At 46.4% G+C, this 16617-nt stretch overlaps 1 protein-coding gene across 1 annotated transcript; it reads left to right on the top strand.

Moving 5' to 3' along the window:
* Positions 1-13645: 13645 nt before the first annotated feature.
* On the top strand, positions 13646-16580 carry LOC119172730 (uncharacterized). The gene is made up of 2 exons (XM_037423878.2): positions 13646-15001; positions 16533-16580. The coding sequence occupies exons 1-2, from the start codon at positions 13769-13771 to the stop codon at positions 16578-16580; spliced, it is 1281 nt and encodes a 426-aa protein (XP_037279775.2). The 5' UTR covers positions 13646-13768.
* The last annotated feature ends 37 nt before the right edge of the window (positions 16581-16617 follow it).

Here is a 16617-nt window from a genome sequence, read left to right as displayed (position 1 = left end):
TGGTCAAAATTTCCGGAGCCCTGCACTACGGCGTCTCTCATAATCATGTGATAGTTTTGGAACGTTAAACCGCACATATCAATGAAATCAATTATAAAATCATCAGTAGTATCAGCGAGTGGTGCAACATGATCAGGAGCGCGTGTCCGCGCAAACGACCAGAGAGGGCATCTGTGTCCTTTATCATGTCTCCTTTTGTCGTTTGCGCTGGTACGCACTCTTAATAATACGAGGCGCACAGCCACTCCCTTCAAACCAGCTGGCATAAAGCTTTTTTTCCTGAAGTCTTGCCACCACGGGGCACCGCCCCGTGCAGAACGGCCCTCAGAGATCTGACCTGCCCGGTTCAAAGAAGGAAAATGACGAAAGAGCAGCGGCGACCTTCCTTCGGAGCGGCAGTCATTTGCGCATCAAAGTGAAAGCAAAAGAAAGAACAAGCGATCGACAGTCGCATTGTGTGCGCGGCTTATCGCGATGATGTAACTGTCGAGCGTCTGGGCAGCTGCCGATAGCATATAAAGGCGTTGTATGCTTAGACATTGAGCGGAAACGAACGGCTATCCGCGACATGGCTTTAGCCCAAGAAATGTTAATTGTTCGAGTAATGCTCGTAAACAAATGCCACGCATAAAGAAATGATAGGTAACTAAGTAAAAAAACTATTCCTTGGCTAATAAAGGTAGAACAGTGGCTCGACACATTGCTTATTGTTGGCGAGTGATCAAGAAAGAAGCAAGTCCCGTGGGGCTGTGGTATACGTATAGAGTAAGTAAATTGTTTCTAATATTTCCTTTCTGCTAATCACTTTCACCGCACCACTTCGATTTGTGTAGGCGCACTATTAGGTGGCTTATGACACAGATTATTAAGGTGCCACATGCTGCTCAACAGCTCACGGCTTTTATACTGAGAAATGGAGCTCGTTTTATTATACTCAAGTCATATGCGAGGAAGACCACTTGACTGTTTCGCAAACTCTGTTGACGAAATTCGCTCTTCATCCTCTCACAAGCGGCAACAACCCGACATACGGTCGTGTTATTTATTCTGCGTTTCTAGTGGCTAAAGAAGGCACATTCACCAAAACACGCTTTTTAACAGCCTTTATTTCATTGTGGTATCGGCGTTCGTTTTACCAGCGGAGGGCTCTTAAAACTACGCATTGTGCACAATATGCTAGCTGTATTGAAGGGTAATGGATTAAGTGAGGATTAAGTAACGACGATAGCGCTTCACGCACATACTTTCACGCACAGCTGACGTTTTTTTTTTTCTTGCACAGCCTCTACAGCGTTGCACCATATGTAGGAAGCCGAGTTTATGCATGGGCTCGTTCGCCGGAGCTCCTGATAACAGTTACTACGTTTTCTTTTCATACGCCGAAAGTTCACGGCAAGCTTAATAAAAGCCGAAACTTACTTTTATATCTGATTATTCGCCTAGATAAGTTGATTGCATTTTGTAAGTACACCCACGCGATGACATAATTGGTCGAAGAAAACGTTGACTTAAAACCGTGAAAGAGCTTTCTGCACGAAGACATGAAAAAAAAAGAAAAGTGCGATGTGTTAAACGCAAAAAGGCGTTCCAGCGTTTCACTTTACATGGTCAGCACTTACCCCCGTATTCTGGAACGCCCCTTCAATGAACGCTTCACCTTCACTTGAGAAAGCCGATAGAAGCGTCATCTCTAGGCAGGGAAAGTCACTGCATATCAGTGGTAATTTGCTGCTATTCTTGAGTAGCGCAGCGTCATTTTCAGCCGAGCAGCGACGCAGTGAGCAACTCTGTCATGTGAAGGGTGAAAGTCGAGTCGAGGTGTGTTTGTGAATACAGGGGTTAGATTCGATTTCACTTAAGGCTCAGCACGTGCCCGAGAAGCAAATGTGCATTAGCGCTGCTAAGCGAATTCTTACTAGTGTCTCCCTACGAGAAATAACGCGTGAAACCTCAATGAAGGGGAAATACCTGCGATGACTGTCGACTGCAAACCACGCAAACCGCAAGACTATACGTACAAGTTTGTCTCAAGTGAGCGCATGACAAAAACACTTCTTCAATTCCATGAACACATCATAAGCCGAGACATGGTCGCGTATCTGTCAGATACACGACCACACCTCGTTTTTTGTTTTTTTTTTGTGGGGCGAAAAGGTAGACATATGCGTAAAGCCTGACAATGTTTCATCATGAAAACGGGTCATAAAAATTGCAGCTGCTTTTTCCAATAACGCCTTTAACAACTTGTTTAATAAAACGAACACGTTCATTAGCCTCACTAATAGAAATCCCAGTGTTAAAAGTAGTGTAGGCATCTATTATGCATTGCCTCCACATCTCTGCCGCAATCAACCATCACCATCTGCTTGGCTAATAATCATCGCTTTAAGGTGTGCGCTTTATCACCGGATCAGTAGCGCTTGTTCTCTACTGAGTTCACGGCCAAATGTAGAACTCGGGCGTCCACCGCTGAGCTCACTCTCGAGTTACCTGTACGGATATGGATGAAGTGCATAATAGACGCTTGCACAAGACCTATCGGTGATCATATAAAGTTGCAGGATGGCAGCACCAAAGCTCTGAACTAGGAAGTGTAGTCCGAAAGAAAGCAGGAAACGAATACCACGGTTGATATCCTTGCGGTGTATCACCCATAACTTAAAGAACACGACCTCTTGCGGAAGCTTCTCTGCCGAAGAAAGACACCTGTAGCCCCGCACTCTGCTGATCGCCCAAGGCGCGTTGCTGACTAAACACCTTGTGCTCACGTCTTGTTTACCTTGCGCGAAAATCAACGTGACTAAGTCTCCTCGCTTCCTGCTTAATAGGGTTATTTTTTTCCGGCGCTGCTGAGCCTGCGTGCGTATACATTATTTTGCACTGCGAAGTCCGCACTAATGTGGCTGAGTGCTTGTAACGTGCACAGATCTGATATCACGATAGCGCATCAGGTGTGGCCGATGTATATCATCACTACACCTCTGAAATGTGAAAACCGCACACCAAATACTTACGCCAGCCATGGGTCTGTTCTGTACGCATCTGTCGCAACTTCTTGAATCAGTCGTACACATCGAGTTCGACTGAGACTGACAAATCACCATGTCTCTCACGCGAATTTTCTTGATTTAACGCTGAGGGCCCATTACTCTCACGTTGCGAACGATGTATGAACAGTCATCGCGCTTACAATTATTGATAGGTAAGTGAAGTTTTAAGGAATTGATTGATTGATTGATTGATTTATTGATATGTGGGTTTTAACGCCCCAAAACCACCATATGATTATGAGAGGCGCCGTAGTGGAGGGCTCCGGAAATTTTGACCACCTGGGGTTCTTTAACGTGCACCCAAATCTGAGTACATGGGCCTACAACATTTCCGCCTCCATTGGAAATGCAGCCGCCGCAGCCAGGAATCGAACCCACGACCTGCGGGTCAGCAGCTGAGTACCTTAGCCACTAGACCACCGCGGCGGGGCAAGTTTTAAGGAAGAAAACGCAAACAAGCCGGGGGGCAAATATATTCAATCTTTAGGCTGCAGGTGCATGGAACGCTGGCCTGGGTCAAGATCTGCAAGACCACTTTGTTAAATTATGGCTCTTATGTTGAGGGACTAGGGCGAATTTCAATCGCGGTTCAAAACAGCCTTATGAAATGGTTATTAGAAAAACGAAACATCGAGCGCGATGCACTCCTGACTGCTTTATCAAACGCGCGGCAGGGCGACGCAAGGCCTTCAACCGCGGCGAGGGACCTTCACCGGTGGCGTGCACGAACCTCTATAATTGGCACTTGCATACGGGCATGACTGGTTTGTCGCCCGAGGCGCTTCATTATTACCGCGGGATGAAAGCACCTCAGCGATGCAAGAACAGCAGACACAGGCGCCCTCTCTTCGTGCAAGCGCAATATGGAAGTGCGCCCGCGTGGCTCTATGGAAAACTCGTCTCGATTTCCATGGCTTTCTACATGGAAACGTCCGAAGGTTAGTTGCCAAACCGACGACGAGAAGATTTCATTAGAGCCTGTGTACACCGTGGCACGACCATAATTATCTACGCATTGTGAATGCAAAGGTTGGATCTCTCAATCTCGCTTCTCAATAGAGCGAAGGCTGAACGGGCTTGCCTTTTTGTGTATAGCACCAGAAGCGCTCCATCACTGTATATTTTCTAGTGGCTAACGTACTTGGCTGCTGACCCGCAGGTCGCGGGATCGAATCCCGGCTGCAGCGGCTGCATTTCTGATTGAGGCGAAAATGTAGGCCCGTGTACTCAGATTTGGGTGCACATTAAAGAACCCCAGGTGGTCGAAATTTCCGGAGCCCTCCACTACGGCGTCTCTCATAATCATATGGTGGTTTTGGGACGTTAAACACCACATATCAATCTATTAATCACTAATCACTTGTATATATGAAGGTGTACCATTTGGTAGTCTAACTAGTCTCTATAGGCTGAATGGGCTTGTCTTTCGGTGTATAGCCCCTGTAACACTCTATCCCTTGAATATTTGAAGGTGTATTATTTGGTAGTCTAACTAGTCTCTATTAGCGCATATGATTTCATGGTAGCCACTCGCGTAAAAACAGCTTCGACTGGGTCCGGCTAGTTTAACAGCACAATATCGTCTAAGAAAACGTACATGAATCAGTGGCATTGGCTAATGAGGAGCTCCTCTGCTACAATACTCGAGAACGGGAGTGTGACAGAAATATAAACCACTATAAACATTGCTGTAATTTCAGAGATAAAGTCGAATCAAGTAGTTTCTGATAAGTTGCTTAGAGAACGCTATACCAACATCATTATCGAAGTACCGAACTCATTATGATGTTGCCGACATCGTGATAATTCCCGGCTTACATTGAAAGTTCACATCAAAGAGACGAGAATAATGAGCACGCAAATAAAAATAAAAACACACATTGTTCAGAGATTCAGAACGCATGCTGGTCTGAATCGCTCAAGTAACGGACTCGCCCTCTTCACAAGTGGCCGCCAGAGACTGGTGAATAAAGCGCGTTTCATCCCATACAGGAGGTACAAGCTGGAAGGAGAAATCCATTCCGTGCACACGTTAATGAAACACGCAACGCCTTGTTGCGACTTCCTCCACGATCTCTGTACTGCGCTCCCGCCTTCCACACGGTGAAGATGAACGTCACGTCGTCTACACTTGACGTGAGGACAGCGTCACACGTGACGTAAGCTTCGCCGCATGTCATAATCACGCGATTTGTCCCTTGCCCGCGTTGCGTACACCACCTCGAGTTCCGTGACCTCTACCGAGTTCTTCCTAAACACTGCAGCATCTCATACCCCTGACCTTTCGAGAGGCCACTCTGGCGTCCAGCGACTCCATCCACCGGCATCATTAGGACGACGTCATTGAAGAGCGCCGTACACACAGGAAGGCAGACTGCAGGCCGACGAGTAGTTGCGCCAACGTATATGCACAGCCCTGATACGAAGGTCACGGAAGTTCAGTCGTTCGTGCTGCGTTACGTTCTCTCTGCACGGCAAACAGTGACGAATCGTGATGGACTCGGCCTTGTTGCTACGTGACCGTAAGACAGAATGTGGTCGTGGCTTCCACTGAGAGAAGGAGAGAATATGTGCCAAGGTGTGCGGACCGCGTATCGCGTATGCCGCTGTTCCTCACAAACACAGGCATTCGCGAGTGGAGCACTTCCTCGTTTGCCTTCGTTAGTTTATTTTTGATCCGCATCGTTCGAAAGACTTCCTGCAGGTGTCAGTAAGGCTTTACAGGCCCAATCTATTGTGGCTGACGTCAAGAGTGACGTTGTCTTCATGTGAGGTCCCACAGTCATCCCTGATAAAAGAGAGAGACAGAAATTGCGGCAAACGAAAAACGAGGTGGTTAGCCAGGTTGCACCTGGTTTGCTACATCGCACTGCAGAGGAGTATAAGAAAGAGAGAAGAAAAAAGAAGATGAATAAGCAAATTTAATGACACATTTTATTTATTTATTTATTTTTATTTTTTTATTTTAATACATATTGCGGACACTAAGTGGTCCAAGCAGGAAGGGCACGTCACGCATACCACAGGCGTAATGACGTACATCATACGAAAAACACACTTTGTTTTACACGCTACAATACACTTCGTTATGTAACAACATCATGCTTCGCTCTATACACTACAATAAACTTCAATATGCAAAGCAACAACACACCTGGTTCTACAACACTACATTACACTATGTTCCACAACACAAGTAGTAACTTACGCCAAACAACGACAATACATTGCATACTTCATACTTTACAATACGTTGCACATACGTTACAATGAATGAGGTTCGCATAACTTGTTCCAGTCCGACACTGTTCGCGGAAAAAAAGAATACATAAAGGCATCGGTTCTCGCAAAAAATGGGGTTAGCAAATTGGGATGATGATGTCGTGTGTTCCTTGTTGACAGAAAAGATAAGTAAGGCGATGAATCGATTGCGAGTTTTTGATTAAGTAATAATTGAAGGAAATCCAGCCGTTGTTCGCGTCTGCGGGATTCAAGGGTCTGAATGTCGTTTGCAGACATCAGGGCGGAAGGTGAATCCGACGGTAAGTATTTTGAATATATAAACCGAACAGCTTTCCTTTGAACCCGCTCAAGTTTGTTAATCTTAAGCTTAGTGTAAGGGTCCCATACAATGCTGGCGTATTCCAGTTTAGGTCGTATAAAAGAATAACAACTAAGAAGCTTTACATTGGCAAGACAGGTACGCAGTTTATGTCTTAGAAAACCAAGTTTCCGAAAGGCAGCTGAACATATGTTGTCTACATGCATGTTCCAAGACAAATTACTAGTTATAGTTAGGCCCAAATATTTGTAGCTTGTAACCTCTCTAAGAGTTGAAGACCCAAGCTGGTACGTATTATTTAGTGGAAATTTCTTACGTGTCAAACGCATGCAGACACTCTTTTCTGCATTAAGGATCATTCCCCACTCATTAAACCAGAGATGAATATTATGAAGGTTTGAGTTAAGTTCATTTTGATCATCTAAAGAGTTAATATCCCGGAACAAAACACAATCGTCTGCAAATAATCTAATTTGTACAGAAGGGGTGATGACATTTACAATATCATTTATGTATAGAAGAAAAAGCAATGGCCCTAGGACGCTTCCTTGGGGTACACCTGATGTGACCTGTAGAGACTGCGAACGCTGGTCATTAATAGCAACAAACTGTTCACGGTTATTTAGATAGTCAGCAATCCAGTTTACAAGGATTTCGGGAAGGCCAATAGGTTTAAGTTTCAAGATCAATTTGTCGTGTGGAACCCTGTCGAATGACTTACTGAAATCCAAAAATATTATGTCAGTTTGCCTATTGTTATCCAGGTTAAGTGCAAATGAGTGGATTATTGTAACTAGTTGCGTCACTGTCGAATATCCCTTTCTAAAGCCGTGTTGAAAATTGGTCAGGATTGGATGTTGTGTCAAAAAATTTCCAATTTGTGTAGCAATTATGTGTTCTATTAATTTGCAGCAGGGTGAGATAAAGGATATGGGTCGGTAATTTTGAGGCGACAAGCGATCACCTTTCTTAAATACAGGACTTATGCGTGCGGCTTTCCAGTCACATGGTAGCTTTGATGACAACAATGAAACACGGAAGATTTCATGCAGGAATTTAACGACATGTTCGGCATATCTTCTTAGGAACACATTTGGGAGATTATCAGGTCCACAGGACTTTTTAGAATTAAGATTCAGAAGCATCGAAAAAACACCAGAATAAGACACGAAAGAGACTTCGCATGGGTCGAACACTCTACCGTTTGGAACATAAACACTAGAGCCGGAAAACGCACTTTGAAAATATGCATTAAGATGATCAGCAATCTTTCTTTGATCGGTTACAATCACGCTATCAATTGCCATTTCGGTGAGAGGTTTCTTTCTGTCACCAATGTAGTTCCAGAATTTAGTCGGGTCAGTTTTAATGAAGTTGGGCAGCAGCGTCTTAAAATAGCGATCTCTGGATGAGCGTATAGCCCGTGCAAGGCTGTCTTTGAGGACTGAGAGGGAACGAGACTGCGCATGCTTCTGCCTTAAGCGTTTTATCTTTCGTTTTAAGTGATTTATATCTCGCGTTATCCAGGGAGTTGTTTTGTGAACTTTTTTATGTTTATTCGGTATAAAACGATTGATGCAATGATGACACATTTCTTTAAATTGATTTCACATTGTCTCGACATCGCCCATCTCAAAGACAGCAAAACACGACTCCATGTATTCTATTATAGATACGTCATCTGCTCGCGAGTAATCTTTAAAGGGCAACACATAGAGCGACATTGGTGCTGAGCAAAAAAACATGTCCGTCACCGTAAGTGTTATAATCGCAGGCCGTTACACTGAGATAGACCTAGTTTAACTCGCCGTGGAACGCACTAGCTGATATGTCCAACGGTCTCGTTTTCCTACACCCGAGTCAAACTGTGTCGTCCCGATAGCAGTCAAAATGAAGAAAATGAAATATTAATTTCAGAATTGGCGCTAACTTTCCCGCTCTATTCACTAATTTCCACCTGTGTTTACCATTTGCAATACAATGAACTACTACTTTTCTCTCGGCTCACATTGCATGCAATTCTGCTTTGAATCGTGGGGACTGGATTAGGAAATATGGTTGCTATAAACATCCTTGATGTGCTACAATTCATGGTGATTTACACTCTTCTTGCATGGCTTCATGCGTCACTGATGGCGGTGCTGTGAGCGGCGTTTCGGCGACGTCAGCAGATAAATTCACTTTCTTGTCATCCGCTCTATATATATATATATATATATATATATATATATATATATATATATGTTTAATAACCACATTATTGAATTGACTGGTGCAACATGGGAGATGCCTATACCCTGCAGTCAACGCAGGCAGGCTGCTACTGCTGCTGATGATGACATTCGTTTAGTTAAACAGCTATTCAATTGAGCAGCTGTCTTGAATAGAGTGTTTGAACTCTGACCCCGTGATCACATAGCACGGTGTTCTATTTAGTACTTGTACGTCATCGCACAGTTATATAAATTCCAAAATTCCAGCGTTGGTAAGTCATCAAACAATTGTAATTAAGGTATATTTTGCACATACGCTTTCTCCACATACATCTGGGGTATTATACACATACTATGCGCTAGAGGGCTCCGAACATATCGGCCATCCAGCGTTATGTAAGGCTTACTGGATTCCGTGCCGACCGGTTGTACCCTCGCGATCTCCGACGACAGCGCAGCTCTGGCTGACTGGGTTAGTCCTACGCCACCTCCTGCCGCCGGTTCCCTACGACGACGTCAGCGCAGCTCTAGCCGACTGGATTAGCCCTACGCCATCTCCTGTCGCCGACAAGAGCTCTCGCAAGTGGTGCCCCGTCTTCGGACGCCTGTGACCGTGTTTCCATCTTTCCTATCTCTCTTATGTCGTCGCTCGCTGGCCTAGCCCATCTACCTTTCTCTCTCTCTTTACCTTTATTCCTACCCTTTTAATCCCTCCTCACCCCCATCCCTTGTGAGCTACTGTTGAGGTGTCGCATGCTGATTCAAACAGATACGTGGCTCACTTTTCTCTTCTTTTCTCTTTTCACGCAATGTGTGTGAGATCACACAGTAAAAGGGCCTCCAGTATTTTGTATCCATCGAAATGCAACCGTCGCGTCAGGACTTTTTAGTCAGCAGTCGAACGCTTAATCACTGTGCCACAGAGCCGGATTTTACATGCACACGGACGTCGCGGTAATGTGGAGGCATAACCTTGTGACTCACTGTACATGAATTATTGGTCTTGGCGGTGTTAATACGTATTGCTTGCAAGCTTGAATCCCGCTCTAAACGAGTGAATGCAGCTTTAAGAATGGCGCAGAATTATATGCGAACTATGGCTTATTCGTCATAGTTCGCATATAGAGTACGTGGCATTTAAGCTGGACGTATATTCACATTTCAATCGTAATTGTGTTTACCTTGCGTTGAATGTCTAAAACGTTTCCTACAAACAACAACAACAAAATGATGACTGATAATTGGTGTATTTCGCCGAATGATCGCGCCACGCTTTACGAGATCATCGAACGTGCTTCACAGTGCCTTTACGTGTATAAATAATTTATTTGCAACTTATCAATTAAAAAAGACACCCCTAATTTAGCTTATATTGTTATAACATGTTCAGCACACTTTCACATGGTCAATAACTGTTTTAACAACGTAAGAGTGAAAATCTATTTTATATATATATAATGACCAAGGGAAGGAAGGAATAAACTTTATTTTGTATCCGGCATGTTAGTGGGCTGGGCCCCCGCCTAGGTGTCGGCTAGAAGGTCTTGCTTCCTAGCGGTTTCCTCGCCCCGCTGGATTGCCCATGGCTGATCGTCCAGGGCTGAACTGAGCAGCACGGCCAGCCAACGCGCGCGGAGGCTGTCGTTTGAGGCCGCGTTCTCATTACTGAGTTTTAATTCCTGTCATTCCCATAGTATATGTTCTAAGGAAGCTCGTGCCTGACAATCTTTGCATTGAGCGGTCGCGTAGATCTCTGGATCCATAGCATGCGGTAGCGCTGGATTCCTATAGGATCTGGTTTGTAATTTTTTCGCCATTGGACAGACTGTGCCCTGGTGAGTTTATGATGAGGAAGGGGGTAAACACACCTTTGTAAGTTATAATGTTTCGTAGTTTCATTGAACGTTGTCATTCGGTCCTCCAACTCCCACACATTAGGAAATTCTGATGAGGGATCAACATTAGTCGTAGCCCAGAACGTGAGTCCTCAAGCTACGTTGTGTGCCACCTCGTTAGGGTTGATATCTCCCGTGGTGTTGGGTATGTGCGCTGGGAACCAAAGAATGCGAACGCATCTGTCGTCTTGGTTGGTTCTGCCTGTTTTAAGAATACGCAGTGCTTCAGGGGATATTCTGACATTTGCAAAGCTGCGTACAGCTGCTTGCGAATATATAACACGCGTCAGTTTGTGATATGGCCAAAGCTATAGCTATCTCTTCCGCCGTTTAAACGTCTCGTGTGCATTGTCAGACTGGTGCTGCATTGTTTCTTGTGGTTAACTACAGCCGCGACGAAGCAGCGTTTGTGTTTGTAACGAGCGGCATCTACGAAGACCGCTTCTTTGTTGTTTCCGTAGCTCTTTGTCATCGTCTTGGCTCTGCTCAGCCGTCTACCTGCGTTGTGTACGGGATGCATGTTTTTAGGTAACGGAGGTACTGTGAGCTTAGCCCGCACGTCACGAGGAAGTCGCATTTGGTGCCGAATTGCGCGGGGTAAGTGATGCCTAATTTTTCCAGGATGTATCTACCAGTCTTGGTTTTAGAGAGGCAAAGCTATTCGCATTTTATAGCCACCCTGAGTGTCCCATTTTGACACGTGTGTTTAGCGCTACGGCTAGATGATCAGCAAATTACAAGCAAATACAAGCTTTACGTTTTTATGTATACTTACGATTCACCTAAAATGTCAAGGCTGCAAAAGGGCACGTACTCATAGAACGACAACTCCCCTTCCCTATACCTCCTGTTCAAGCGTCAAAAAGGTTGTAGGGCTGCGAGGTATTTCATAATGCATGTATATAGAGCGTTAGTATTTTGTTCACGCTATGACAGGCAGAGTTATATTATTATAAGGTAATGTAAATTAGGTGCCTTTCAGCATGGCTGCAGATCACAATTCATCGCCTGCATTAACACAGCAGCCTTAAAGAGCCGGTGTTGAAAGAATTTCGGTGTCGACGTCGGCTGCGGTTGTCCCCAGAATCTCGGTGCTCCACCTTAGCTAAATGAAAAGCACACGCACGCACGCACGCACGCACGCACGCACGCACACACACACACACACACACACACACACACACACACACACACACACACACACACACACACACACATATATATATATATATATATATATATATATATATATATATATATATATATATATATATAGAGAGAGAGAGAGAGAGAGAGAGAGCCATGTTTGCGTTGTATCTAAACGCGCAATTTTTTGTTTGTGTTGAAATTGTGTACAAATGATGCCAATATTTTCCAATGCTTGCATATGCGAGTTAATTTCTGGTATACTTATTGGCCTGTATATATTAAGTTGTATTTCGACGGTTGATCATGTGTTCGCTAATAATGTATGTCTTTCGCCCTGCCGCGGTGGTGTAGTGGCTAATGTACTCTGCTGCTCACCCACAGGTCGCGGGGTCAATACCCGGCTGCATTCCCGATGGAGGCGTAAATGCTGTAGGCCCGTGCGCTCAGATTTGATTGCACGGTAAAGAATCCCAGGTGGTCGAAATTTCCGAAGTCTTCTACTACAGCGTCTCTCGTATTAATATGGTGGTTTTGGGGCGTTAAACCCCACATATCAACGTATGTCTTTCCTTTTCTTTCTACAGTTTTGAGAACTGTACTTTGCTTTCATATTATTGTACTTGTCTAGATTATCATTTACCTTGCATTGCTCAAGATTGCAATTGTCACCCTGTTATATTCTTTAATATGGGGAACTGGAGTACTTAGAAATAAACTAATAAATAAGCCCTATTTAACTTCAAATTTCACTGTCTATTGTAATTTGAGACCATTGCTCGTGTTACTGGGCAAAGATGATTGTTTGGAACTCTATGGGGTTCAGCTAACATTTGGAGAACAACTATGGGACGTACACCAGTTCCAATACGCCGCCGCTCTGACTTGTCTCAAGTTGTTGGCGAAAGCTAAGCCAGAGAGGGCCGTAGTCTTAAGACTTATCCACAAGTTATACTGCGATGTTTAGGACGGTTCGAGCACTTCCACTACTGTGCAGCGGTGCAGGAAAGAGACAGGGAGACGTGTTCAAACGTTTATATATAAAAGAAAGGATATGAAAAGGCGGTGATGTAAGCGCCATCGGAACGACCACCAAGGCACATGAGGAAGAATAGTCCCGTGGTCTCACTACTCTCGAGCAGCGGTGGCGTTGTCTAGTAGATGCCTGGACCAGCGCGACCTCGGACCTCGTTTCCGAGCTCTTGATCACCGCCCGGGCGTAGCGGTTCCACGTGCGGGTTCTGGCCAGCACAGCGTCGTCTGTGCCGTGCTGAAATGCAGCTCGCCACAGCTGTGGTGCGGCAGCTCAGTCACTTGCGTTCCTCGCCTTGGCCAGGGCACCGCCATGTACCCTCGGGTGCACAGCTCGTGAGCTCGCTGCCCACGTCGAGTCTGGCGCGTCGCTCGGTACGGCTCGGCACCGCTCGGCGATCCTCAATTCAGCCAGCAACTCCCCTGGCACCTGGATCCTCGGCCACCCTGGACCTCGCCCAGCTCCGTGGTCCTCCGTGCACACGCCCGCGTCTCGCCCGGCAGAACGTCTCGCTCGTCCAAGCTCAGAATTGAACGCCTGGTCCAAACACTGCGAGCGCGCCTCGTGCCACCGTGCCACCGCGTCCCTCTTTTTTGTCCCTCAGTGCTTCGTGGTCCGCGTCGACGTTTTTGCGATATTTACACGTGACATTTTACCCCCACTTTAGAAAGTTGTTTTTCTTCAACAACTTTTCAAAGCATGAGGATAGATATTGTTCACAGTCTGAGAGGGGGAAAGTAGGGGGTAAAATGGTTGAAATCTCGGCACGCGAGTCCAGCTCATCAAGCGCTCGTGCCGAACGTGGAACGTTCGAAGAAGCAGTGAAGCACGTCATCGCTAGGGGTTGAGAACGAAGCGTTCGGCTTGCCATGCATCCTAAGGACGTCTCGAAGGAAAAGAGTGGCACTTCTCTGAAGAGAGGGCGCGGCAAGAAGGCACCAGACTCTTCTGCTTCCATGGATCCGCCTCTGCTCGCGTTACGATTTCCCGAAAAACTGTGGAGGATCGTCAATGATTGCAAATCGGGCGCCATCACCTGGTCCGTGGACGGCTCGGCCATAGCGATTGACTACATGAAGTTCCAGGTTGGCTATCTCGAAAATCGCCGCGATATCTTCAAGACAAAAAACATCACAAGTTTCATCAGACAGCTCAACTTGTATGGATTTCGGAAGATCAGTCCCCCTTGCAGTCTCGACAGCGAGAAGACCGGCCTTCACTTCTTTAGGAACAGATCGTTTGCAAAAGGGCGGCCAGACTTGCTGCCGGAAGTGAATCGCAAGAGTGGAAAGCTGTGGTCCAAGGCGCAGAAGCACCATGATTCCTTGTACAAAGCAGCCTTCCAAAAGTGCTATTGCGGGATCATGCAATACCAGGAGTGCCCGCAGTGTCGCAACAAGGTGCCGCGTCACGAATACCGCGAGGAGATGGTCAGCCTGGAGAAATCATCACTCGCTCACTCGTCACTAAGCGCTAAACTACCGGAGAGTTGTACTGACAATACGTGCCACTGCAGTGATATCAGGAGGGAGGACACATCCTTAAACTCGCCAAATTCCACCAGTGATCCGACTACCAGCGATGACAACTGCACACCCAATGACGCCTATAAGGAAGGCTCCGATGGTGACCATCAGACATGTGTCCAACCTCCACCACCTCCGGCGCCTCCTGCCACTGTCTCTACTCCGCCGCGACTAGAATCCACAGCGTTGGCCTGGTTGCTAGAGTACTTGCCGGCGTCGCCAAAGCCACCACCGCAGCGGCGGCGGCGGCGGCGTCGTGCGTGCCCTGTCATCCAACCTGAGGACACCATGAAGCCCAACTTGGACATTAAAACCTTGCTTGACCCCAACGAGTCACCTAATGTAGTGCTGCGCCACATGGGGCGCGATGAGGAGCTTGTCCACACACCACCGATCGAGGATTTATTCTTGCTTAATGACCACGTCCGTGACGCTGAAACAACAGACATAGGCAGCCTCCCCTGCATCTTCGCAACCGAGGACGTCTGCATTGATGTGGTCGAGCCAGCCGCAGCAGCGTACATCCCCAGCCCGGGCGTAGCGGTTCCACGTACGGGTTCTGGCCAGCACAGCACCGTCTGTGACGTGCTGAAACGCTGCTCGCCACAGCTGCGGTGCGGCAGCTCAGTCAGCGGCGTTCCTCGCCTTGGCCAGGGCACCGCCATGTACCCTCGGGTGCACAGCTCGTGAGCTCGCGACCCACGTCCGAGTCTGGCGCGTCGCTCGGTACGGCTTGGCACCGCTCGGCGATCCTCGATTCAGCCAGCAACTCCCCTGGCACCTGGATCCTCGGCCACCCTGGACCTCGCCCAGCTTCGTGGTCCTCTGTGCACACGCCCGCGTCTCGCCCGGCAGAGCGTCTCACTCGTTCAAGCTCAGAATGGCACGCCTGGCCCGAACACTGCGAGCGCGCCTCGTGCCACCGCGCTTTTTTTTTGTCCCTCAGTGCTTGGGTGTCCGCGTCGACGTTTTTGCGATATTTACACGTGACACATACCCTACTATGCTTGGGACGTCTCATGGAGTTCTTATCATATTGACGCTGTACTCTGGAAGGAAGAATTGAAAATATAATAGAGCAAGTTGTACCGTTATTTTACCGCTTAGTCTAAAGCTTAGCACAATGCCGAGGGCAATCCTTCTACAGCAAACGCCACTGCGTTAAACGTGGTCGACAGATGCACAGTCATATCCACAGGCCACCGAATTGCAATGTCACGTGATCGTGACGTCTACAAAGGCAGCAGTCGGCGTGTTGAAGACAAAACATTTTTTAGGGGGGGGGGGGAGGCTGAACCCGCGTTCGGAAAATGAAATTGTTAAGTAATAGCAATACACGCTGTACACTGAAACCGACGTGAGCAGTGGTCAGCCGTTCAGTTATTTCAGAAGCGGTAAAAGGTGTTGGTCTTCATACATGTTCTATGGAAGTTTCAGCGCTATCGGTGTTGGCTGCGTAAGCTCTAGAATAGCTTAGACTATTCGCGTCTTGCGCACAATCTTAACATCATAGGCAATCGCGAAGACACTAAAACATTGCGGTGTGGTCTCTGCCTACCTTTGCAAAGAGGCTCTGCCGGTGAAATTCGAACACATCAAAACAGCACACATGACAATATTATATAAACAAAATATATATTATGTCACGAGATCATTTATTTTATCACCCACCCCCCCTTTTATTTTTGGCTACGAGATCATTACCTGTCATGTCTGTTATCGCCTCTCAACGTTTCGCGCACGGTTAAAGAATGACACGATAATGAAATATTGCGATGCAAATAATTGCGAACAGTGCGGTACCTACGCGCTCCGCTGTTCGCTTTTCTTTTCAAGTTATTGTAACCTGGATAGTAATAAATAGATACTGAAGCCATCGATGACAAATCTAAGAACAAATCTGCATCTTTTTATGGCCACCAACGTAAGTGTACGATGTAAACAAATGCAAATCGCAAAAGACAACGTGCCACTCTGTCTGTTTGCGTGTCTTTCCAACGTATCTGTTATCTGTATGGTGGGATGGACAAGAAAGATAGCACTGCAATCAAAATTGAGAGTCACGTTCGATGACTAACACGCTTTTTAGCCCTTTCAATGTGTCCAGAATATCACTATAAAACGCATTATCATCAAAGCCTATCATATAGAATAGGCAGGTGCCACTTAGAGGCATAGGCAGTACAAGAATA

This window comes from Rhipicephalus microplus, chromosome 4 (genome assembly GCF_043290135.1).
Source record: "Rhipicephalus microplus isolate Deutch F79 chromosome 4, USDA_Rmic, whole genome shotgun sequence".
NCBI lineage: Eukaryota > Metazoa > Arthropoda > Arachnida > Ixodida > Ixodidae > Rhipicephalus > Rhipicephalus microplus.
The sequence above is the reverse complement of the archived record's forward strand: the minus strand, read 5'-3'. Positions and strand labels throughout refer to the sequence as shown.